Source organism: Wallemia mellicola, assembly GCF_000263375.1.
Source record: "Wallemia mellicola CBS 633.66 unplaced genomic scaffold WALSEscaffold_27, whole genome shotgun sequence".
Lineage (NCBI taxonomy): Eukaryota > Fungi > Basidiomycota > Wallemiomycetes > Wallemiales > Wallemiaceae > Wallemia > Wallemia mellicola.
This window is the reverse complement of record NW_006531984.1, coordinates 90,062-115,101: the sequence shown is the minus strand read 5'-3', so window position 1 is coordinate 115,101 and position 25,040 is coordinate 90,062. Positions and strand designations below refer to the sequence as shown.

At 39.1% G+C, this 25,040-nt stretch overlaps 9 protein-coding genes across 9 annotated transcripts; 7 read left to right on the top strand and 2 right to left on the bottom strand.

Annotated features, from left to right (window-relative positions):
* Nucleotides 1–27: 27 nt before the first annotated feature.
* On the top strand, nt 28–3,535 carry WALSEDRAFT_58704 (Pkinase-domain-containing protein; the record flags this gene model as incomplete). Its single annotated transcript, XM_006960403.1, has 5 exons — nt 28–63; nt 110–707; nt 753–893; nt 946–2,256; nt 2,304–3,535. 5 exons carry the CDS (start codon nt 28–30, stop codon nt 3,470–3,472), a joined length of 3,255 nt encoding a protein of 1,084 aa, XP_006960465.1. The 3' UTR covers nt 3,473–3,535.
* A 39-nt stretch (nt 3,536–3,574) lies between these two features.
* WALSEDRAFT_22283 (acetyl-CoA synthetase-like protein) lies at nt 3,575–5,274 on the bottom strand (the record flags this gene model as incomplete). The annotated part of the gene is made up of 3 exons (XM_006960402.1): nt 3,575–4,342; nt 4,391–4,960; nt 5,005–5,274. The coding sequence occupies 3 exons, from the start codon at nt 5,272–5,274 to the stop codon at nt 3,575–3,577; spliced, it is 1,608 nt and encodes a 535-aa protein (XP_006960464.1).
* A 1,316-nt stretch (nt 5,275–6,590) lies between these two features.
* Nucleotides 6,591–10,939, top strand: WALSEDRAFT_61439 (P-loop containing nucleoside triphosphate hydrolase protein). Its single transcript, XM_006960401.1, has 5 exons — nt 6,591–6,739; nt 6,787–7,470; nt 7,520–9,127; nt 9,171–9,775; nt 9,825–10,939. Exons 1-5 carry the CDS (start codon nt 6,722–6,724, stop codon nt 10,870–10,872), a joined length of 3,963 nt encoding a protein of 1,320 aa, XP_006960463.1. The 5' UTR covers nt 6,591–6,721; the 3' UTR covers nt 10,873–10,939.
* A 26-nt stretch (nt 10,940–10,965) lies between these two features.
* Nucleotides 10,966–12,109, bottom strand: WALSEDRAFT_70560 (hypothetical protein; the record flags this gene model as incomplete). The annotated part of the gene is made up of 1 exon (XM_006960400.1): nt 10,966–12,109. Exon 1 carries the CDS (start codon nt 12,040–12,042, stop codon nt 10,966–10,968), a length of 1,077 nt encoding a protein of 358 aa, XP_006960462.1. The 5' UTR covers nt 12,043–12,109.
* A 12-nt stretch (nt 12,110–12,121) lies between these two features.
* On the top strand, nt 12,122–12,946 carry Ptc1p (protein phosphatase 2C; the record flags this gene model as incomplete). Its single annotated transcript, XM_006960399.1, has 2 exons — nt 12,122–12,516; nt 12,568–12,946. 2 exons carry the CDS (start codon nt 12,122–12,124, stop codon nt 12,944–12,946), a joined length of 774 nt encoding a protein of 257 aa, XP_006960461.1.
* Ptc2p (PP2C-domain-containing protein) lies at nt 12,293–14,851 on the top strand. Its single transcript, XM_006960398.1, has 6 exons — nt 12,293–12,385; nt 12,446–12,516; nt 12,568–12,996; nt 13,043–13,121; nt 13,163–13,711; nt 13,756–14,851. Exons 3-6 carry the CDS (start codon nt 12,973–12,975, stop codon nt 14,559–14,561), a joined length of 1,458 nt encoding a protein of 485 aa, XP_006960460.1. The 5' UTR covers nt 12,293–12,385; nt 12,446–12,516; nt 12,568–12,972; the 3' UTR covers nt 14,562–14,851.
* A 189-nt stretch (nt 14,852–15,040) lies between these two features.
* On the top strand, nt 15,041–17,150 carry WALSEDRAFT_34001 (MFS general substrate transporter; the record flags this gene model as incomplete). The annotated part of the gene is made up of 3 exons (XM_006960397.1): nt 15,041–15,278; nt 15,327–15,379; nt 15,427–17,150. Coding segments are annotated over exons 1-3 (1,199 nt in total), but the record flags the coding sequence as incomplete, so codon positions are not given.
* A 2,862-nt stretch (nt 17,151–20,012) lies between these two features.
* Nucleotides 20,013–20,517, top strand: WALSEDRAFT_66290 (hypothetical protein; the record flags this gene model as incomplete). The annotated part of the gene is made up of 2 exons (XM_006960396.1): nt 20,013–20,316; nt 20,363–20,517. The coding sequence occupies 2 exons, from the start codon at nt 20,013–20,015 to the stop codon at nt 20,515–20,517; spliced, it is 459 nt and encodes a 152-aa protein (XP_006960458.1).
* A 452-nt stretch (nt 20,518–20,969) lies between these two features.
* On the top strand, nt 20,970–25,023 carry WALSEDRAFT_70556 (hypothetical protein; the record flags this gene model as incomplete). Its single annotated transcript, XM_006960395.1, has 6 exons — nt 20,970–21,285; nt 21,334–21,460; nt 22,007–22,287; nt 22,337–22,459; nt 23,254–23,538; nt 23,589–25,023. 6 exons carry the CDS (start codon nt 20,970–20,972, stop codon nt 23,669–23,671), a joined length of 1,215 nt encoding a protein of 404 aa, XP_006960457.1. The 3' UTR covers nt 23,672–25,023.
* Between the last annotated feature and the right edge of the window lie 17 nt (nt 25,024–25,040).

Below are 25,040 nucleotides of genomic sequence, written 5' to 3'. Positions count from 1 at the left end.
ATTCTCTTATCTTGTTGTCAATCCTTGATGAATCGGTCAGGGTACAATAATAAAAAGGCACAAGTACGTAAGAAATAAAATGTTTAATGAAATTCTAACGCGTTATTAGCTAGCCCAAGCTTACCAGAGCTTGACCACTGATCTAACCTCACCCGTACTGCGCACAATAGGAAACTACACTTTAGGACGTACATTAGGAAGCGGAAGCTATGGAATTGTTAGACTATCTACTCATCGGTTAGTCAAGGGTGCTAGAGTCGCTGTCAAAAGCGTTTCTAAAACGCATAACCAATTATCGGCATTGGTTCGGGAACTACATCATTATAGACGACTCTCACACCCACATATCGCTCAATTACTCGAAATAGTAGCAACCGAAAAGGACATACATCTCGTCACTGAACTCTGCGATGGTGGTGAACTCTTCGACTATCTTGTCGACAAGGGTAGACTATCGGACACGGAGACGCGAAGGGTTTTTGGTCAGCTTATGCTCGCTTTACATTATCTCCACAGTAATGGCGTAGTTCACCGTGATCTGAAACTGGAGAATATACTCTTAGATAAGGATGGTAACGTCAAATTAGGCGATTTCGGCTTTGCCAGGGAGTTTGATGATGGTCCTGGTAACTTAATGAGTACATGGTGTGGTACTACTGCTTATGCTTCTCCTGAAATGCTTCGTGGTGAAAAGTACTCCGGTAAAGGTATGTATTTTGGTATAGAAAAGAATCTCGTTTGACTTTTGTTAGAAACGGATATATGGAGTGCAGGTATTATCCTATATGCTTTGCTCACGGGGGGCTTGCCATTTGATGACGATGATGAGGATGTTATGAAAGAGTTGGTATTAAAAGGCGAATACTACAACCCTTCAGATTTCCTTTCCCCCGGTGGGTACAAACGTTTACGATACCGTGCCATTAACTAACCCTCTTCTGATAGATGCGTGTGACCTGATATCGTCGATACTACAACAAAAACCCTCAGATAGACTTACAATAGAACAAATTCTCGCGCACCCATTTTTCACACGTTTCCCTTCTCAACAATTTCCTTTAACAACGCTCCATGAGAAGCTTGAGGAACACAATAACAGCTACGATGAAAAGCAAGTCGCTGATGCACTCGAGGAAGAAGAATTTGAACTAGACTTGGATCCAAATGACGAACCACCTCGGCGACTTGTTCCAGCATCTAAGAGCGTCGAATCGCTATTATCTATTAAACGGAGGTCCAACGGCTCATTTAAACAGCGATCAAGTATGAATAGAACATTCTCAAATGAAAAAGAAAGTGGTGCATCGACTCCACCAATACAGAGAACACCTTCGCGCACAAAAAGACGCAGTGTTAGTTCGACAATGACAGAACTACCAAATTTAACCCCAGTCGCATCACGTATACCATCAACAACATCTCTTAGGGACCATTTCAAAGCTGGTTTAGCATCAGCATCCACTGAGGAGTTAGATATGTATCCGCAAGAACCAAATTATCTGGAATTATGTAAAGCAGTACTTGCGCAGCCATTTGAAGAAGAATGGGAGAGAGTGTTATTACAATCTTTATCAGAAATTGGTTTCGATACCGGTCAAATTAAACACTCTGTAATTAATCACGCATGTGACGCTGCAGGTGGTCTCTGGTGGTTGATTAGAAAACAAAACATTGAAAGGCGTGAGCAACTCAGCCGTATTGAAGAAGAAGGAGCGTTAGAAAGGAGAGATTCAGAAGCTGAATACCTAATGATGAAGGATACGCGCAAACAGAAGGAGAATGTGAGAATGAATGAACAGCGGGCAGATTTCTCGAAGAAGAGTCTGCTTGATTTGAGTGAATCTTCGCATACGGGACAGTCATCTAGTAATACGGCACCAACTGTACAAGTAGAAGCCTCCACTTCTAGCCTGCAACTTCCAAATACTTCAGCACCTAGTTCACCGTCAAAAACCAAAAGTAGAAGTAGTTCGATTAGCATGTTACAACGAGCTACAACTGCACTCAGTGGTGGTGTGCTGCCAAGGAAAAAGAGCGAGGATCACAGTCTAAATGACGAAACTGTCACTCCTCCGCCAAATCATCAGAGCCTTACTGCTGATCCTAGAACATCATCCTCATCTTTGAATCAATCGTCACCGGTCAAAACCCTCAATGAAAGCAAAAATGAGAGTAAGGATTCATTCGTTTCATCGCCAAACAAAAGTGCCAGTAAAGATAATAATAAGAAGAATCTATTCAATACATTTAGAACATGTGGGTCACACTATAAGCTAGCTACTTGATTACTAACTTCGTTCAAGGGTTTACGGATGATAAACGTGAAAAACGTAAAAGTAAGACAACTAAGCAGCATCCAAAGGGAGCAAGTAGCCTATCAGATGCTAGCTATGTACAAGTCAGGAGGTCAGCGTCTCATAAGAGCAATACAAAGAATAGAAAACCTCGCCCTCAAAGTTACAGGAGAAGGGAGTCAACCTCTAGTACACATAGCTTAAAATCACCACAAATTACAGCCATGACATCGGCATCGAAATCCCGTCGATCGTCGTCAATTCATTCAAGAAGATCATCAGTTTCTGTACAAATTGACTTGAGTAGCTCACCATCCGCGACGCCAATGAATAGAAGAAGTAGCGGTAATAATATTAGTAGCGGTGTAAGAGGAAAAGCCAACCACAGCAAGTCACCATCAATGAGTTCTGTGGGAAGCAATAGAAGCACTGGTGGTAGACCCAACCCAGCTTATGGCAGAAGACATAGAAGGGGTTCCTCAAGCTCTTTACCTCGCGTTAGACACATTAGAGCGCCTTCTTCACCCCTTCCCCTCACCTCAAAGAAACATTCACGATCAATATCTGCAACTTCAAGTATGGAAGAAGATAAGCAAGTGCTCGGATTAGGATTAAAGGATAGTGATACTATTGTTTCTCAAAAGACATACTTTTTAGCATCAAAGCGTACTGCGGCTTTCGCTCCACCTCCACCTATTAATGTCAAATCACCAGTGATGAAATCATTCGGAAATCTCAAAGCAAGCAAATTTGACTACTCAAAAGCTTCTCCAACGAAAATATCAACAAATTTCAACCCCACTGAATCAACTCTTGAGGACGCACTTGAGTGGGTTGATGAAGATGATTTCGCAGGTGGGATAGGCCAAGGTGAAGCCAGCGCCTTTATTGGAGAATTTGAAGCTGGTATACAAGAGGATGATGACTTCCTCACAGAGCACTCCGATAATGATAATGAGATCGAGGGCGTCAAGAAACTTCGTAAGAAGAGTAAAGGGAAGAGAAAGAATGATGATAAGAGTGATAATAATACGGAGACATTGAGTGAATTTAAATTTCCATCTTCAACCCCTCCCACATCTGCACAAGGTCCTAATCAATCTAATACTAATCACCAAAAGTGGAGACCATCTGTTACGACAGCTGCCGTAATAGAAGAGGATGAAGAGGATGCATAGATACCCACGAGAAATTAATATATTTCTTGTAACGTCGTACATAAATCTATTACCAATATTAAATGTTTAATTTTTTTATTCTATATAGTCTATGAAATAACACTAATTTGATTGTGATTTTAATAATGATTGCATTGGCGTAAGTTTAAACACCTGTGCCAAAACTTTGTTGTCTGACTTTCCGTTTAAAGTGAGCGGGATAAAGTTCGTTGGTATAATGTAAGCAGGACGCATATAGACAGGGAGCTCTCTATCTACTGCATTCTTAAGGCTAGTAATAAGGGTGCCTCTGTTGTATTGTATGGTTGGAGATGTCGTCCGTCTTTCGATAACACTGATGTTTGAGTTGGAGGGCGCGACAAAGCTAACTAAGACCTCTTGATTAAGTGAAGGATGCTGAGTGATCAAGGTTGTTGCAAGGAGTTCCTCATCTTCGTTTGCGGCCAATCTGAGAATATTTGAGACACCCTCAGTTTCCAGTCTAACACCACGATATTTGACTTGTGAGTCTATTCTACCCATGATCTCAATTGAATTATCTGGTGTCATTCTAACTAAATCACCAGTTTTGTAAGCCCAGCTGTCGGCATTAGGGAATTTTACGAATGATTTTGCTGTCAAATGATCTAAATTGAGGTATCCTCTTGCGACAAGTGGTCCTTCAACGACTAGTTCACCTGGTGTACCCAAAGGAACGATGTTCATTTCTTTGTCAACAACCAGTGCATCACATGAAGGGAAGACCTTTCCAACGTTTTCTTTTGTATCTTGAGCTAAAACTTTGCGAGCTGATATACCAATCGTTAATTCAGTTGGTCCGTAAAAGTTTGCCAATATCAAGTTTGGTCTGTTTGCCCATTTTTCGAGCAGCTGAGATGGCATTACGTTAGTTGCTTCACGCTTTATGATGATACTTACGTTTTGTGTTATTTTTTCACCACCCGAGATCAAATACTTCAATGGGAGACCCTCAGGCGTCTCAAGAAGTGCCTCAATCATGGATGGAACCATACCCAAGTGGGTAATATGAAGCTTGACAATATATTCCCTTAAATCACCCAGTAACTGAGCCCTTGGGACGGTCACCAATCTCAATTTCTCATGCCAACTTTGAGTAATTTCAGAGATATGAACATCGAATGCAAGAGACGCCATCGCTAGTCGCTTATCACTCTCTGGATCACTAATTGGGATAGGGTAATCTCCGAACGTGACCATTGCCCAGTAGAGCGCTCTATGTTCAATGAGACATCCCTTTGGATTACCAGTCGTTCCACTAGTATAGAGGAGGTACGACAAACTATCGAGTTTCGCGAGATTAATGTCAGAGCTATCCTGAGCATCCACTTGTTTCCAGAGGTCAGTGTCATGAGAGTCAACAGCAGCCTCAGTGAAAATTGTTATATTCTCTGACGTGGTGAATATTACCTTCGACTCGCTATCTTTCGCAATATACTTTTTTCTCTCTTCTGGTAACTCAGGGTCGATCTACTCATTATTAGCTTGTGACTGGTAACTCATGAGACACTTACACTAGTGTAGCAACCTCCTGCTTTGAATATCGCCGCCATGGCTATGTAGAATTCTGGACAACGCGGGAGCGACAAGCTCACTCTGTCCTCTAGTTTCACGCCACGGTCAACGAGCCACCTGGCTAACTGGTTTGAACGCTTGTTGAACTCATACCAAGTCAGTAATATTGGCTGCGAATCAAGATCCGCATAACACTCGTGAGCGATCTTATCTCCTCTCTCAACTGCGTTTTTGAATAACCAGTCAACGACGAAGCCTTCTTGCGTCATATCTAAAGTTTTGGTAGCATGCGAGCTGAGGTTTTGAGGAAATGACTTGAATAACTCTCCTATCCTTGCATCCTGGTGCTGGACAAGTCTCTCTAAGACAACTTTAACTTGGTCGATAAAGACTTTCAATGAAATAGCCGAGATCAAACTACCGTCGGAATGAAGGCTGAGTTTGAAGCCTTCTGGAGTACTTATTCCGCCCATTATGAGACTGTCGGATAATTTACAACTATCGAGGTCAACTCCCCATACGAACAACGCCTGGAGTGGTACTTTATCATCCTTTACTCCCAATTCAAGTCTCGCATCATCATTTGAGAGCGGTACATTAGTCAAAAGTTGCTTATTAATGGATTCTGCAACGTCTGACAGAAATTCACTTCCTTCGAGCTGCACACGGATTGGATGTATGAGCGTTGCTTCAGGGTCTTCTATGTAGTCTTTTGTGGTTTCACCAAGTACAACATCTTGACTGTCGAGGTATTTCATCAGTAGGACAGTGTATGCCACCCTAACCAGCTTCTCTGTATTGGCCGACTGAGGTGCGTTGACTAGCACAGATTCATAGCGGGGAATGCATTCTGGTACTCTCGATTGAGTACCCAAGTTCTTAATTGGATTGTGCGTGTAATTGTCTAGCATCACCTTACTCGCTTAGGTAGTAAAAGACCGATAATCTGATCTGATAAAATCGGGAAAATCTTGATAAGAAATCGGGAAAAGATGAGAAAAATATTATTTAACTATTTGACATTTAATTTATACATATATTGTCTTCATATAAATTTCGGAGGTGTGCTGCGATTAAACCCTAATTCAGGAACGATCAGTTACGATCAGTTATCAAAAATTATCAGTTTAGATCCTCTATCTATCAAATCATCAACACAACCCAAAAAAAATGGAGAAGCTATGTCGCTTAGAATATAGCTTCGTCGCAGAGTCTAAATGTCGTTATATGGACATCTCTCTCGGGTTTCAATGGAGGCTTATGTGGATTCTGCCTCTAGCAATTTTCATCTTTTGTTCATTGGTAAAGATGATTATGATGTTCGCTATTGATAAGACACACACAAGAATCACAAATCACAGATTTGATGTACTCTCTATTAGCAAACTTACTCTCATTTGCATACAAATTGGTAGCATGGCTAGTGTATTACATTATAATTTCTTCGATAATTCAAACGGTACAGCATCATATTCCTTGCAGTTAGTTTCATCAATTATACTTCTCCCTTTATCATATGCTCAACACACCAGAGCATACGCACCTTCCACACTCATTTCTGCACATTTGGCTGTTACCTCCCTTTTTAGTGCTACTCAATTACGTAGTTTTGTCAATGCTGGATTGGATACTGAAAAATTCTTTGCTGGATACTGCGTATTTTTCGCTTCAACTTGCTGTCTTTTCTTCGCTGAGTTGGTTGAGAAGAGATGGTTAATGAAATCAACAATGAAGGTATGTTTGTATTTTACATTATTTTGTTGTTTAACGTGGTATTCCAGCCAAAGGCAAAAGAAACGACATCATCAATTCCTTCACGAATTATGTTCACTTTCCTTTATCCAGTACTCTACATAGGATTTAAAAAATCTCTCAGCTTGGACGATGTCAACGATTTCGGTTTACCTGAAGAGCTTAGTAGCAACGACGCTACTAAGAGATTCACAAAATTGCTCTACGGATCACAATCCGAGACAAAAGATGGAAAAAGAACACAGCCAATTCTCATGCCTTCAATTTTGGCATTTTACGATTTCTTCTTTGCAGCAGTGATACCAAAGTTACTCTATGTTGCTGTAACATTCGCACAGCCATTCCTTGTCTCAACTATGCTGGCTTTCATTGATAGCTATGCAGACGAGAACGCTGTACCACAAGACCCAAATGTTGGTTGGGGACTTGTAGGAGCTTACACGATCGTCTACCTTTCCTTAGCCGCTACTACTGCGCTCTATTGGGATAAAGTCTATGCGATGGTTATCAGATACAGAGCCGCATTAGTTAGTGTCTTATTTGACAAGTCTGTCAGACTTGCTTCAAGTGTCGCCGAAAATCAAGGTAAAGGCAGTGCTGTCACTTATATGTCTGTCGACGTTGAGAGAGTCGTCGAGGGTGTCATTTTCTTCCACGAATGTTGGGCAGCGATTGTCTCAATCGCCTGTGCAGCTGTTATTTTATGGTTTAAAGTGAGTTATCACTTTTCCAACTCCATCACATAGCTAACGAAGGAAACAGGCAACTTATGCTATGATCCCACCGCTTTGCGTTATGATTGGTTTCTTCGGTGTAACATCAATCGTTGGAAAGAAAGTTTCAGGTGCACAAAAGCGCTGGATGGGAAGTACTGAAAGTCGTCTCGCTGTTATTGGTTCCGTAATGAAGCAAATTGTACCTACAAAGTTACTCGGACTTGAACCAGTTATGCCAACATGGATAAATCCTCTCCGTAACCAAGAAGTTGAGCATCTTCGCGCATTCTATCGTCGTTTAGTCGTCGTTGTTGTTCTCTCTTCAGCAACTATCAACTGCGCCGGTCTTTCAGCATTGGGTACATTCGCAGGTATATCAGGAGACATCCGACCACAAACGCTTTTCACGATCTATACTGTTGTTCAGCTGGTCACATTGCCTATCTCAACAGTCGGACACTGCTTCCCGCTCCTCGTCGCATCCTGGGCTTCTATGAAGCGTATTGCCGGTTTCCTTGTCTTGGAAGAAAAACCAGTCAGCATGGGTGGTGAACTTCCAACTTCCTCAAACAGCTCTACGGATACACTCAAATGTAGCACCGAGAAAGGAGACTCTTTGTACGAGAAATCTGAGAAACCAATGAAAGACGTCGATGTTCCACCTTCACTTTGGAATGTCAATGCTAGTGCATCTTCAGAAAATGAGTCAAAAACCATCATTAAGGACATAGATATTAGTTTCCCACTCAATAAGCTCTCTATTGTCGTTGGTCCAGTCGGTAGTGGTAAATCAATCCTTCTTAAGACACTTCTTGGTGAGACACACATAAAGACTGGTACTAGAAAGACTCCTGGTGGCACATCAGCAAAGATTAGTTATGCACCACAAGAAGCTTTCATCTGGCCAACCACTGTCAAAGAGAACATCATTCTCGATGGTGATTACGATTATGAATGGTACAACAAGGTCATCGAAAGCTGTGCTCTCGAATACGATTTCAAGAGAATGTCTAAAGGTGATCTTACCCAATTGACTGAGAAGGGTGGTGTTAGTGGTGGTCAAAAGCAACGTATATCCCTTGCAAGAGCTTTATATGCTAGCAGAAACTGTTCATTTGTTGTACTCGACGATTGTTTCAGTGCGCTCGACGCTCACACAACTAAGCACGTCTTTGAAGCCCTCTTCGGTAGTAAAGGATTATTAAAAAGACAGACAGTAGTGATGGTCACACATTCCCATAAGCACCTCACAGCTGCTGACTTCGTAGTTGCAATGGAAAGTGGAAGCATCCTCGCCCAGGGTACACTCAGAGATCTCTACAAAAACGTGATTGATATTAAGAACTACATCGGTGATATTCCAAAAGAACTCGAGGAGGATAATGAAATTGTTGAGATCAAGCCGGAGACAGAAGAGGAACAAATCCTTGAGCTTCAAGATGCTGCTTTGGTTGAAAAGCCTGGTCATGCGCGCAAGAGTGTTGACGGTAAGAAATACGATCTAGTTGATGAAGAAGACCCAGATGAAGAGGACGCAGGCGCCAACCTCGGATGGACACCTTATAAGTTCTATATGCGTCATTGCGGTTGGGCTCGCTTATCAGTCTGCGTATTCTTCCTTATACTCTACAACGCTATCGAAGTTGGTTTACAGGTAAGTGTTTTGTTTTTCCATTTAGAAATACTAAAAGACTCAGATATACCTTGAAAAATGGTCTAGTGCCAATACAACTGACCATCGTCCTTGGTTAGGTGGATATGCTGGTTTTACTGTTGCTGCATTCCTTACTTCATTCTGTATGATGTGGATGTACACACAGTACACTGCCCCACGCGCAAGTTTGGGAATGCACGAAAAGATGCTCGAGAATGTCCTTGAGGCGCCGGTCACCTACTTCCAGAAGACTAGTTCAGCACTCTTGATCAATAGATGGGGTTCTGACATATTCATTTCTGATTTTGCCTTCCCTATCTCGATGCTTGATGTCTCTCTGACGGCCGTCTACGTTGTTGGTGCTGCAATCTTGATTCTTATTGCCGTACCATGGTTGGCTATCGCCGTTCCAGTTTTGGCGGTAATTTACTGGTTACTTCAGAAAGTTTACTTGGCGACTAGCAGACAACTTCAGCGCCTTACTATTTCTTCAAAAACACCTCTTTACACTTCATTTAGTACCCTTTTGACTGGTTTGGTAACCATCAGAGCATTCAAATCTACTGCTATGTTCAAGGATCTCTCAGAGTGGCATCTTAATAGATCACAAACACCAATGTATTATCGTGATTCTGGTATTAGATTCTTGTGAGTGTTTCTTTCTACTCATTTGAAAATTATTGAACTTACTTTTTAGACGTACATTCCTCAACTTAGTAACAGCCTTTATTGCTATTGGTATTGCATGTATTGCTGTCGGATTGCGTAATACAACCAGCGCAGGTTATCTCGGTGTCGCATTGTCTCAACTTGTCAGTATGGCCACATCTCTCACAAACTTGCTTTTGGCGTGGACCAGAGTAGAAAATGGTGTAGTTTCTTTAGAGCGTATTGTCGAAATAACGCAACTAGAGTCTGAAGAAGATGCACACAGACGCGATGCAGAGGAAAATGAAAGAGTTCTTGTCGAGACCAAAGAACCAGCTGCCAGCTGGCCAGAGAGTGGACACGTTGAATATAAAGATGTGACATTGAGATACAACTCAGGCTCACGTAACGCTCTCGATCACCTCAATATTCACCTTCCAGCTGGTCACAAGTTGGGTATTTGTGGTAGAACTGGTAGTGGTAAATCATCGACTATTTATGCTCTCCTTCGTGGTCAACCACTGACAGAAGGTAGTATAATAATTGATGGTGTCGATCTCGCTACTGTACCATTACACACCCTCAGATCAAGAATCTCAACAATCAGTCAAGATCCATTCCTCCTACATGCCAGTATCTCTGAGAACCTTACCTTAGGTTGTCCAGAAGGCACAAATGACGAAGATATCTGGCAAGCACTCAGGGATGTTGGTATGGAAAAGCAAGTTGATGAACTTGAGAAGAAGTTAGAAACCCAAGTAACGACTGATGGTACCGAATTCAGTGCTGGTGAAAGACAACTTCTCTGTATTGCTAGGGTATTACTTCAGAAGCGTAAGATTGTCATTCTCGATGAAGCATCCTCATCGATGGATGGTAAGACAGACGTGAGACTACTTAACCTTCTTAAGACAGCTCTTAAAGGTATAACCGTTATAAGTGTTGCTCATAGAATTTCAACTATCAGCGAGTATAACCAAGTCATCGTTATGGATGAAGGAAGAGTACTCGAATCTGATAGCCCTGCTACCCTTTTAAGAAAGAGTGACAGTGAATTTTACAAACTTGCACATAGTCAGGGAATGTTAGACAACTAATTTTTAGTTGGGAAAGCTAAAAATGTTGACAAATAAATTAAATTAGAGTAATGTTTTAATTATTTTTTTGTATATTAGGTAGGATACATAACTTCATTCATTTGTATCAGAATACATAGAACTCGCAGGTGAAGAAGGTGCAGATGAGCTTTCGGATGTACTATCTTCTGACATGTATTCATGTTGGTATGATGAATTTTTGAGTCTATTACGCGATGGCCAAGAATTCTGATATATTCTTCTATGAATTAAGCAAGTGTGACATTCGTCATTGTTTTCCAACTTATCGTTTTTGCATTTATCATTAGAGCATAGTATTTCGTTTAAGTCCGATAAGGATGAGAGGGGCGTGAGTGATGAAGAAGCGGAAGAGTAATTAGTTGAACTGGTAGTATTAGATCGTATGTAGCTATTGAATCTAGTTCTAAGTTGATTATCTTGGGTGTTATAATCAAGATTTTTAAACGCGCCATTATTGTTGGTTTCGCAAGTGAGACAGAAGCAATTTTCATTGTTTTCGCCAAAATAGTGGTTTCCGTAATTTAATAAAACCTCCTGACCCGATTTAATCCATTGGTTAGTTCTGAAATATACGTGATTCTGTGTCCTTTCGAGCTGAACATTGTTATCGCAATCATGGTTAGCGAATCTGGCAGGACCAAGAAATATGCGAGTACCAGTAGTAAGTGAAGTTAAAATACTCCAATCGTTGTTCGAATCGCGTAATACTTTATCTTGATCGTGAGATATTTTTATCAGAGTCGCTAAGCAGTTAGATATTAAAGTATCCTTCGGTATATTCTTAGTTGCTACTAAAGAATATTCAGACTTTTTGGTAAATTCTGAAAGCCTTCTATTATATCTAATCTCGAAGGGCGTTGAGGGGTGAAATAACAAAGAGTAGACGTGTAAATGATCTCTAAATAAGGATTTATATGATAGCTGCTTCCTACGAAGGTGTTTTTTAATGAAATCCAAGCTTAATAAAGCATCAACTAGCTTGTTTGGGTTATAATTATATTTCGAGAGAGACTCAATAACTAAATCCTTTATGTTATTTGTATTTAAATCGCAATTTGATGATTTAACGACATTAAAGTTCCATACGATGTCTAATAAGATAGTTGATATGAGGCTATCACATTCAGATAGTCTATCTAGATCAGACATAGTTGAGTCTATTCGATAGTTCTAAAGTGACGAAAAAACGCGGTGTTAGATGGTAATTCCTTAAAAGAGAACAATCATCATGCAAATTGGAATATCAGAGGATCAAAATAGGAAATATAGGAAAACTATGGAAGATAAAGTGACAGTTATTGAGGATTTCAATAACATAAATGATCAATTATACGTTGGATTGTTTGACGGCCACGCTGGAAAATCATTATCTGACTACTGTGGGGCTAATCTACACGAAAGAATATTGAGTAATTTGGAGAAAGAGAAAGAGATTTCAGATAATTTAAACGCGTCATTTTTATCAATTGATAATGAACAGTCATTGTCTAGTGGATGTACAGCTGTTGTTAGTCTAATCCTACACCAAGGGATGAACAAAGAAATCAACCAGGATAAAAGAGAAGCGGAAGGAGCCAGAACATTGTACACAGCCAACGTCGGTGACGCTAGAGCAGTTCTATGGTTGGTTGTTACCCTAAAATGACGTCATAAGTCTAATGAAGAATTTTTTAGCAGAGCAGGTCAAGCAATTAGATTAACCTACGACCACAAGGGATCAGACGATAATGAGCAGAAGAGGATAATGGATGCTGGTGGATACATACTTAATGGGAGAGTGAATGGAGTATTGGCAGTCACAAGAGCATTAGGGGATAGTCCAATGAAGCAATACGTCGTAGGTTCACCATACACCACAGAAATAGACATCACCGACGATGACGAATGGTTGGTTATCGCCTGCGATGGCTTATGGGATGTCGCAACTGACAGCGAGGTCTGCGAACTGATAAAAGAGTGCAAATCTGGTGAGGAGGCTAGTAAATTATTATTAGAATACGCTTTAAATAATTTATCGACCGATAATTTATCGATTGTTGTAATTAAATTTTAAACTCCCTTTCTTTATTACGCTCAAGAATGGGTTCTACGTTATCAGCACCGGTGCGTCTAAAATAGAGCGAATAGACTACAAATTGAACTCTCTTAGGTCGTCGACAAGTCCTATGCGACTGGAGAAGACGCCGACTTTGTCTACGCAGTCTCTGAAATGCAGGGTTGGCGGATAAGTGCGTAAACCGACATTACATTCTAAAGCTAACAATAGAAGGCATGGAAGACGCTCATACAGCTGTTTTAGACCTCAATAGAGCTCATGATTCTCATGCTCCAGAATCCCAGGACGCCCAGAATGCAAAATCTTTCGAAACTAAAGAATCCAATCCGACAAACTCTAAAAAACCTGCATTCTTCGCTGTTTATGACGGTCATGGTGGTTCAAACGTCGCCAGATATACGGGTGCCACTTTGTACGCTAGATTAGCAAGATCCGAAGAGTTTAAGTCCGGTGATTGGCACAACGCTCTCATAAACAGCTATTTAAACACGGACGAGGCTATCAAAGCAAACCCTGAGTTATCTTCTGATCCTTCAGGTTGTACCGCCGTCTCTGTTTTAATCACTCCACCAGAACCAACAGCTACAAACTCATCAATATCCGCAAGAAAGGTTATTTGCGCCAACGCCGGTGACTCCAGAGCGGCCTTATCATTAGCCGGTCAAAGTTTACCCCTCTCATACGATCATAAACCACAAAATGAGGCAGAGTCTGATAGAATTGTTAAAGCAGGCGGTTTCGTTGAAATTGGCAGAGTAAATGGTTAGTGGTAATTTTTTTATTATATCATATTAACCATCCCCTAGGAAACCTCGCGTTGTCACGTGCTATTGGTGACTTTGAATTCAAGCAAAACCCAGACCTCGGCCCAGAGGCTCAAATTGTCACCGCAGTACCTGATATCATCGAGCACGAATGTACTGGCGAAGAAGAATTCTTAATCCTCGCTTGTGACGGTATTTGGGATTGTTTATCCTCACAACAAGTTGTGGATATCACCAGAAGAGCCATCGCTAATGGTGAAGAACTCAAGGATATTTGCGCTCACATCATGGATAAATGTTTAGCACCTGACTCAGAATTAGGTGGTATTGGCTGTGATAACATGACAATCACAATCGTTGCAATCTTGGGTGAAAAATCAAAGGATGAATGGAGACAATGGGTCAAGGAAAGAGTTGAAAATGGAATTGGCTACAGCACCCCAGAATCAGTTCCAGATATTTTTGAAAAATCCGAATTGCCAATTGATAGATCAAACGACCAGGCAACCTTCGATGCTAACAGATTTGGCAACTCGCCGTTGTCTATTTTGTCAAATATGGCAGGCGCGTCCGGTTCCTCTTTGCAAGAAGCTTTAGAATCTGGTGGAATTGTATTTCAACCTTCAGGATCAGTAACCAACAAAGACGGCCAATTGGTTTATGCTTCATTATCAGATGATAGTGAAGAGTCTGATGAAGAGTCAAATTCCTCACAACAAAAGATTGTACCAATTAAGGATGGTGATGAAAGACAAATCGAAGCATCCGGTGGTTTGACAGACACATCAGAAGATCCAATTAAGAGTATGAACTTGGCTACTAATAGTGATAAAGAAGAAAAGGAGTAAATTGTCATCGATTACAAGTGATTCTTATACATATAAAATTGTATACCCCAGCCATCAACATCGACCACTTAACAAATCAATGAACCTTACCGAAAACAAACCGTCTCCTAATTTAGAAATCACTTAATTTAAAACATGAATTTGATGAATACACTCAATTAACGCTGATAGCAGTCATAATAAAATTTTCAAAAATCAAAAATCGTTTCGTTTATCTCTTGTTACTCTTTGAAAGGTTAATGTATTAATTCTTTTATTTGGCTTATTTTTATTTGGCTTGTTTCTTTTTTAGTTTCTTTTAGGAAAAGATTAGGTAAGCCGATGACCGATCAGATTATCTATCTGATGGTTATCGTCGGCGATAATAATTTATAGTGTTTTAGATGACAGCAAGTGCCTCTCTGTTAGGTTTACAAAGTTTATTTCTTATCTCTTATTATCGCTCCAATCTCGCCTCCGATATCTAACCCCTTAGTTACCTCTTCAACCGTAACTACGAGGACCAAATATATCTAACTACGTATAGTTTGATATATTTAATTACTTTAAACTCACATTCCGATTACTGGATTGCTGACGTTTCACACTCAATTTGGTCATCACAATCCAGTCTATCAAGGATTATCTGAAATGTCGAATGAAGCTACGACTAGAAACCATCTAGATGATCGTTATAATACTCAATTAGGCGTACGTAAAGTCATAGCAGCTCAATATGTTAGTTAATAATCCTTACTATGAATATTATTTAATTTATACTCTTAGGCTTTCTCTAGTAGCTCAATAACTCTACTTTCAGTCGGTATCTTCTTGGCCTCGTGGGTATTAGCTCATATAAAATCCACACATCTAACGGTCCACTCAGTTTCATATTTGCATTCGATCAAGGCACAAATAGTTACATGACTAATGCTGCTTTCAATGAAATTGGTCACAGCAGAGCTCAGTTGGCCGTCTTAGCGGCTTCTTCAATCATAAACGCAACTGGAAAGCCTTTCTTCGGTAAATTACTCAATGTCGTAGGCAGACCTGAATCGTTATCAATTACAATGCTATGTATGTCAATCGGTTATTTTATATCAGCCGCTAGCCCTACGATTATCGGTTTGAGTGTTGGTAGATGTCTTTGGCAACTCGGCAATAGTGGCTTCCAAATCGCTTTACAAGTAGTTATTGCTGATGTTACTAACCTCAGATATCGTGGTCTCTTCTCAGCTATCGCTGGATCCGGTTGGCAGTTTATTCTTTTTTACTTTGCAGGAAAAATTGTCAATAAGGCACTTTCTCCTCATGGCGTTGGTTGGAGAGGAGTTTTCTGCATTGAAGCTATATTTTTTGTCCCTGCTATTTTGCCCATCATTTTAATCTTATTTAGAGCCCAAAATAAAGCAAACAAAGACGGTCAAATTAATGTTAGAGAGACGAAGGTGCCACTTCAAGAAAAATGTTACAATTTCTGCAGTGATATTGACATTGTTGGTCTATATTTCTTGCTTGGTTGGCTCGTCTACATTTTCCTTCCTATCGTCTTGACTGGACAAAGCTCCATGGAATGGGACGGATCTACGCTACCCCTGATGGTTATCGTCGGTGTAACCGTAATCTTCCCTAGTTTTATTTATTGGGAATCTCACAATGCCGTACACCCTATACTTCCCTTACGATTCTTGTTAAACAGGACTATCATCTCAACCTGCATTATAAACCTTTGCGATTTCATCTCGTTTAGTTTATCATTCAACACCTTAACACAATTCATTTACGTCGCCACCGATTACAACGATGCCTCTGCGCTTTACTTGACCTCAACACAGAATCTATGCTTGTCATTTTTTGCTATAGCTTTCGGATTACTGGTGTCAATATATCAAATGAAATGGAAAACTCCTGTAGTTATCGCGTTATTAGTGAGGATGCTTGGTAATGCATTGATGCTATATGCTCGCGATCACCCTACTACCTTTGCATTGGTCATGACTCAAATCCTTCAAGGTGCCGGTGGAGGTGTCGCATCTGCTGCCACACAAGTCGGAGCTCAAGGAAGTGTTCCACATCAAGATCTCTCGTTGTCAGTTTCTGTTATACTCCTGTTTGCTGAAATCGGATCAGTTATAGGGTCATCAATCTCAAGTGCACTCAATACTGCTTACCTTGTTAGTTTCATATCTGAACAATTCCCCGAATGGAGTTTAGAAAAAGCGACTAAATTTGCAGATTCCCCTCAATTAGCAAGAAAATTGGGTGAACTTACCTCAACCGATCGTATGAAGCTTACAAAAGCTTTTTCAAATAATATGCGTTTACAGAATATACCAGCCGTAGTTATATCACTTATTCCAATATTCGTCGCTTTATTCTTCCTAGATGATTTCAAATTAGATAAACGTAAGAATGTCGTTGAAAATTACGATGAAGTTCATGAAAGCAATGATGAAGAAAGCGCTTTGTTGGATTATAGTGATAGCGATTCACATAGTCAACACCAACAACATTCACATAATTCCACTAATGACACTTTGCATGATAGGAAAACTAAATCGAGAAATAGTTCGCGACGTTTTGCCTCCTAACGATATTTAATCAATAACCAAATAACAAGGACAATATTATTGTAATATAGTCATTTTTTCATTTACATGTTTACAGGTTTAGTTTACTATACAAATTGCGAACTGAAGGAAGAGTAAGCTGTCTGGAAGCTGCTAGTCAAAGATCAAGTAAGTTATATAAAGTTGTAGCGCCTGATCCGTAGATTTTCGGCGACTGGTTGCTGCTATCATTATCGTCATTTTCATCTCTGTTGTTGTCATCAGTGCTCTCTGTGTTATTCATAGATATAAAATCGTTGGAATGATAATAAGCTCAACTCATAAATCAACAAGTCTGTTTTGATTTGCTAGTATTATCTTGGATAACATGAAATGTACGTACCTTCGAAACATTTATATCAAGTTTTAAAGTCTTTATGCGAAGTTGAGGTAGGTTTGTTGAATCCATAGCTGTACTGTTGTTCATTGTATCTTCTAGAGAATTTGCATTCGGAGTGGTATTAGGATGTGGTCAACCATGGTCTGCAGGCTTGTCATCATCTTCCACACATCGCCGGTAATTACTTTGAGCGCTGAAATAACCATAGAACCTAATACATCCAGGTTGTAACAATTAGCTTTTGAACTATTCCACGAGCCTACCGCAGTACATTTTGACAATACTAAAGGTCTTATATTTACTGTGAAGTCTATAATAAAACAATGGTCTCTTTCGTATTCCTGACAATCATATTTGACATAATAAGAACACTTCGACACGCCCTGTTGGAGCGACTTATAAAACACGATGAAATAGGCACATAGACATGCATACATAATACAGAAACTACCAAAGGAACATCCCTGAAAGCGAAACATATATAATTTACATATCCTGATTACTGTTGGTAACATGCTGGAGTCATTGTACATCCTATTTGATAGTCAATACGAAGTAATTAGTAATATCTTGCACCCACCAGTGCCTGGGCTATTTGGAACACAATAACATGTATCATCTGCGTAAAGGTCAGAAAAATTGAGTCACTTAGTTGCATATTCACTTGGTGTGGCTGCAGCAGCAACATTCATAACAGCGAGGATAGCAGCAAGAGAGAAGATCTTGGAGAACATGATGAATATGATAGTTTTTGATAGAGCCTAGGCGTATTTATACTCTCAAACCGGTACATTTCAGCTTTATGCTATGCAATTAGTCCTCCTTTGGTACCTAGGTTTCGGGGCAGTTTGTTCGCCTTATCGGATCTGATAGAAAATGACACTACTCTGGATTTATTTTTTTCAAAGAAAACTTAGTCTAGGCCTTTTTGAATTCAATCACTCATATAACTAATGGCGGATTTTATGGGCTTCCGTATTTATTGAAATGCCAAATACTGTGCCTATCAGATTATCATCTAGATCTGATACCCCACAAGTATTGACCAAAATGTTATTTAAGAGGACTTATCAAGGAAATTCTTCAAATTGGGTATATTTGCATTTGCATCTGTGACCTGAATTGAATACACGGAGTGATTCGTCATTTTCGAATACTTGCTATTGGTATATATGCAATAAGATGATTAAAACATAGGTGATATATGCTAAGAAACAGATAACATTGCTCATTTCGTCTATAAGTACGCTTCATGGAGCACAAGTGAATAAGTTGAGTAAAAACATCAATAATGCTATAGATGACCTTTTTTAAAGTTAAGCTAACATCATCCAAAATGAATATCGACTGGATATCATTTATGTGCTCACCTTCAACTCCCATCTATTTAAGACAGTACCGGATCTTTTCTCCAGAGCTTGGCAGGGTAGAAGCAGAAAATGCAAACGAAACGAAGTTAACAACTACATCCAGCTTAATTAAGATACTGCGAATGATTAACACTTCGTTTACTTGTAACTGCATCATTCATAAGTGTCAACGTCGATGTAGATGTTTTAGTGACTTAAAATACGACAGATTTCTTGTCGGTTGGGTCATAGAATAATACTGCTAGAACTAGTGTAGACTCTTCCGCAAGAAGTTTCAATTTTACTGCTTGGAATCAATCAATGGCAAAAAAGGATTGAATAGACAGAAAACATCTTCAACCAAGTGATTTCGCTTGTAATGTCTCAGAGAGTGTTCAGATTAGTAGAATGATGTTATTAGTTCTTGACCGCTTTACTCTGCGGCTATTAATGCATAATCAGGGTATCATTTGGTAGACGAGCTCGATCACAAATACATTAAGTTTCGAGAAAGCCAAAACTCTAGCAGATAATGGATCATGAATATTAAAGATCTACCTCCAGCTACAATATTAGCTCATTCTATGTTAATTGCGCTTGTAAACTTTTTCAAATTCATTATTAGTAGCTGGACACCTTTACGATAATTTATGGGCGTTCCTGTCAAATCTCATGTAGTTTGTGGTTTAAAATCATGCATAATTCTGATTAGGCTTATCTACTAGACATAACACTAATCCTAGTTGATCAATGTAATGAAAGGGTTTTATAATTTGGGCTCTTGGAACTTTGTGGTGACCTTATTAAGACCCTGATAGTCGCTTCTCGCTTTGAATCTGTAGCTGTTTTACACAACTACATCAGCTGGTTGAGTTTTATGCACTGTGCACCAGGGACGCGTATAATACCCGTTTAATCATAGGAAAAAAGAATTTGCACAGCTTTAATGAGATTATTACCAAGACATATGGAAACTAATGTTAGAAATCAAGATAACAACGCTAATTACCCAATTTGAATCTGATTCGGATAAATTTTTGGGGTTCTTTATTGCTTTGACACCACACCGGAGCTTTTTACTTTGTGCCTTGGCAGGGTACTTGCAGAGCATGTCAAACGTATAAAATGCAGGTGCATATAATAAAACCTTCTTTCAATCCAAACTATTAACAGCATGCAATTTTTAACAATACTTTCACTTGCAACTGCAGCATTCGCAGCTTCAGTCAAGAGAGATGTCTTCACAGACAGCTCAAAATTCAACCAACTCATTAGCAGCCCAGAATTAGAGCAATGTTACCAGAACCAATGTCTACCAATTCGTGAGAAGTTACGTAGTGACTGTTTACCTATCATCCAAAACACAGATATAAACTCAATTGATACGGAATTAGGATTCGAATTTGGCAATTGCGTTTGTGAAGGCTTCGACTTTGCTCAACAAAACCCTGAGTGTGGTGACTGTATGAATGATGCTAGTATGTCTTACCTTTTACTTTCAGACAATTACTGACGGAACAACAGTCGACAATTTGACGAGCGAGCTCGACCAGACTTGCACTGCTATTCGCTCAGACCCATCAAATCCAGAAAATGATGACTCATCAAGCATTACTAATATACCACCAGCTTCACTTTTGGCTTCCTCTTTGTTGGTAGTCGGTATAAGCTTCATTTAAGTAGTCTAAACATTGGACATGTTTAGATCTATTTTCACCATCTAATATTTTTTCTAACTTGTTGTCTTCGTATTGAAGCGTGTAATAATTTGATATTATAGATACAATACTTGACTGGGACTCTAAATACTTAAGATCATAATGGCGAGTTTTATGATACTATTTTTAATCAATAAGTTATACATGCTTTCAATTAAAAGGTGTGTATTACACATAAACGCACATGGATTTTGAAATTTATCAAGACATAACAGGTAGATCAATGCGTGAAATTATCATAGGCATATAAGAAACACACCCAATTAATCATAGTTGTCTTTTGCTGTGATGTTCAAACGAAGTATCCTGGTTAACACTGCAACGGGTTTTTTCCGGTTGGTTTGACAGGATTCTCGGCAAAACATCTCAAAGCCATAAACTAACCTTCACATTTAGGCTAGTTACTAGTAACAATGAGGTTCTTAACAATCCTTTTTCTTCCGAGTGTAGCGTTTGCAAGTCGTATTAACCTTAAAGCTGCTTCAACCAACGCAGAATTTGATATGCTGCTCAAAGATTCAAACTTGGACCAATGTTACCAGAATCAATGTGGGCCAATACGTGAAAAGTTACAAAATGATTGTTATAAAATCATCAAAGGCAAGCAGCCCAACTCAATCGATATAGATACTGCATTTAAGTACAGCAACTGTGTGTGTCAATCAATTGACTACATTCATGACCATCTCGACTGTGCGGATTGTATGAATAGTGCAGGTGTTGGTGCTGGTAAGACTTATTGTTTCACGGTTGGGACAATACTAACAAAGTAATTAGAAAAGAACTTAACGGGAAAACTTGAGCAAATGTGTGTCGATGTAGATGCAGATCCAGAAAACACAGAGGAAGACAAATCATCAAGTGTTGCCAACGTTTTTCCAGTTACACTCTTAGCATCTTTCTTGTTGGTTTCGGTTGGAAATTTCCTTTGAATTAATTACAATTAAAGAAATTTGTACATTTGTAGATATTATTTCATGTTTTTGCCTATTCAATCGTGTAACATACTATTTATCGTATTTGATCGTATTACTGCTACACATAGGCACTCAATCCATAATAAATGTGTCTGTGGAAACATGAATTAATAAATCAATAATTATTGCAGTTAGGTACAAATGTAGATTTTCTTTTACCGAAGCATGACCAGAAATAAAACATCATGAGACGAGAAAAAGCATACCATTATACAAGGATATATAAGGATATATATATATATATAACATTAGTATAAACAATGCCAATGCATAGGTCATAGGTCAGTATCATATGATCATCTGTCAAACCAATTATCTTGGTATAGCACTGCAATAGGCTCTTTATTGGACCTGACGGGGCCCCAATGATGCATGTGATGTACAAACACATCAAAGTACATAAAATGCGGCTTTTAACCCCTTAGACTATTATCAACTAAAATGAAATTACTAACACTGCTTTCCCTCTGTAGTGCAGCATTCGCAGCTTCTTTAGGTACTCAGCATTCGTTAATGATCAGACAAGCAAGTGTTTCAGCCCAAGAGCTAATCGACAACCCACAATTAGAGACATGCTATGAGAATCAATGTGCACCTATTCGTGAAAAATTACAAAGTGATTGTCTCAGTATTTTAGAAAACTCAGATCCAGACAATATGGATGAAAAATCTTCCTTAGAATACAGTACCTGTATTTGTGATAGCTTTGACTATGTCCAGCAGAATTCTGATTGTGATAGTTGCATTCGGGAGAGTATGTCATAACTTTCACATTTCATAATGATTACTAACGAGGCTTAAAGATGATGGCGGAACAACAGATGAAGTTGGCCACTTTTGCACAGGTATCCGTTCACTTTCTGACGATGAAGATGTCTCATCGAGTATTTCAAACATTCCTCCAGCTAAATTTGTAGCTTCTTCTTGTTTGTTAGTAGCTGGTTTGAGCTTTCTTTAGTACATTTTAATAGATACTTGTACATTTTTTTATAATTAACTCGTTATTCTGATTTTTGAGAAAATGTGGTTTGAATATAAAGCCTGGACAGATGCTAGTAAATAATATATTATATAGTAATTCTTTTAATTAGAAGTAAGCATATGTAGATAATATTTATAAACGCATATGTGAATATAAATGACTGATGACCAAACGCCTTCATGAATGGATTTTTGAAATTGATTCTCAGAGCATAGTACACTATTCTGGGTATCTGAGCGGCTTTTATAATACCCTAGGAGTAAGTATGCTTGTTTCACTTACTTGAAGTGCGCCAATCTGTCCCTACCTTGAAATTTTCGCTGCAGCGTGGACGATATATGGTTGCTTTCGACGCTTTCAGTTTTGCTAATAGCCGAGGGCGTAATCGGTACGTATTAATGCGCTGAACATCATGAGACTTATTGATTATCCAAAGGAACGTGTCGACGGTTAAATTTTCACAAGAAACCTGAGACAGACATAGAAGGTGAAGAACCATAATACAAATAATAAATCAAAAGTACAAGTATCAAAATCAATCAGATGAATAGATGTCATGAGACCAATTGTGGATCAACACTGCTTTGACACTGCAGCGGTTCTTTTTTTTGTAGTCTTGTCAGGGTATTAACATAGCATATGAAAAATACTTAAGCAGGCGTACAGTTTACACTCCTCTTTAATTCAAACATCGACCAACTATAATGAAATTAGCAGTAGTTCTTTCACTCTCCACAGCGGCATTTGCAGCTTCTATTGGTTCACAAAAGCCTATTCTAGCCAGATATAGCTATCAAGACATTGGATCATTGCTCAAACAACCTGGTGTTTCGCACTGTGCCGAGAATCAGTGTAAACCAGTGGACGACAAAATACAAAATGAGTGTTCAAAGATTGTTGGGGACTTCGAAGCACCCGAAAATATAGACAGAGAACTTGCGCTAAAATACTCGTTCTGTGTTTGTGATGCTCTCGCTTATGCTAGAGCAGACTCACCATGTGGTGTTTGCCTCGATGAGGGTAGTAGGTCTTCCATATTCTCACTACAATATGTTCGTTAACAGCATACTTAGTTGAAGATACTACTGATGAGATCGAAACATTCTGCAAGCCGTCCTTTGAAAATCCAGAGCTTGGCAATGAGTATCGAGATTAAGTAGGTATGACGATGGTACGATAAGGACAAAAAACGTTTTTATCAAACATTGTTATATTTTTACTTTTGTCACTTGATAGTATACTAACTGACGATGTATTATCATTCTTCCTTTAACGACTTTGATGAATGTTGCATAATTATAGTGCCGTAAATCATTGGATTACATTGATGCGCCAATTATCTGTTTGTCGAATAAGTCTTGTAGATTTATACTAAGTTCTACTATCTTATTTGCAGCTTCACTTGACTCCCAGACAATGTTATTAGCTAGACATGTAGATCCATATTATAAGGATTCGATCAAAAGTCTATTATTGGAAGGCTACACTTTAACATTCACTGAGAAAATACGGGACATCCAACTTATCATCACAATTCATCCAGAGTCATGAACTTCCAATTTCCTTTTAGAGATGATGACATGTAGATCTTTCAGAAAAGTTTCAAGTAACAATCTTAAAGTATGTTTGATAAAATATTATAGTGCCGTTAATAAATTAGTTTCCTAACTTTTGCTGATTTGGAAAACATGTCAAGTTGTCTAGATGAAAATGTTCAGCTTTTGCTCCTGATAAATCTAATTGTATTTGGTATAATATTGTTGACAATACTGTGTATTTTTTAACCTAGTCAACTTTTTCGGACTCTCAACAGCAACTATCCGGAGCATTTCACGACAACAAACGATCTAGCAGTGGGTACTATTCGTGGCTTTCAACACGCATTGGCTTGGTTGGAACTATCTTGAAGATGGCAGCATCGTCAGACTTGTGCAATTTGGGTGAAGCTTCGAGAGTCCCCCCGTGCATCTGTCGACCTTGTCAACCAATTGTTAAAGATTTACAAGCAATTTGGTCATAGCGCTTAGTATTGTTGCGCGTTTAACTGTGAATCATCCTCGAAACAATATTATTACGGCATTTTAAATCAATCGGAAGTTATCACTGAGCGTCGACTGGTTGTCGAAGATAAAACACGCTTGATGAATCTCCTGCCATGGAATATTCTAATTTCCTTGTGGAATAATCAAGTATGTTTATCGAGGTTGTTTTAATAATGACGGAAAGTCTTAGCACTCTAATGTGATGTACTAAATAAAACACAATATCGATGATACCGACACTTTCTGTGTATTTGAGCTATAAAACCCCCAGGATAGTGAATTATAGTGTACTTGACAATATTTCTACCATGTAATGTGACGTAAATTACCTTTCATAGATATCGTAAATATTTCACTTGCTGTAGCAAATAGCGTCTACCTATTGACACCTCCAGCAATGTTAAATTATACATCCGGATATATACACCCACGAATAATATATCAATTGCGCTTCCGTCCGTTAAATTGGGTGATCAGATGATA

Bases quoted from the DNA above. Each gene is read 5' to 3' on its own strand.
- WALSEDRAFT_61439 (XM_006960401.1), top strand. The intron at 9,128-9,170 runs GTAAGTGTTTTG...TAAAAGACTCAG, and splicing joins CTATCGAAGTTGGTTTACAG to ATATACCTTGAAAAATGGTC. The intron at 9,776-9,824 runs GTGAGTGTTTCT...CTTACTTTTTAG, and splicing joins GATTCTGGTATTAGATTCTT to ACGTACATTCCTCAACTTAG.
- Ptc2p (XM_006960398.1), top strand. From the start codon at position 12,973: ATGGGTTCTACGTTATCAGCACCG. The intron at 13,122-13,162 runs GTGCGTAAACCG...TAACAATAGAAG, and splicing joins AATGCAGGGTTGGCGGATAA to GCATGGAAGACGCTCATACA. The intron at 13,712-13,755 runs GTTAGTGGTAAT...ACCATCCCCTAG, and splicing joins TGAAATTGGCAGAGTAAATG to GAAACCTCGCGTTGTCACGT.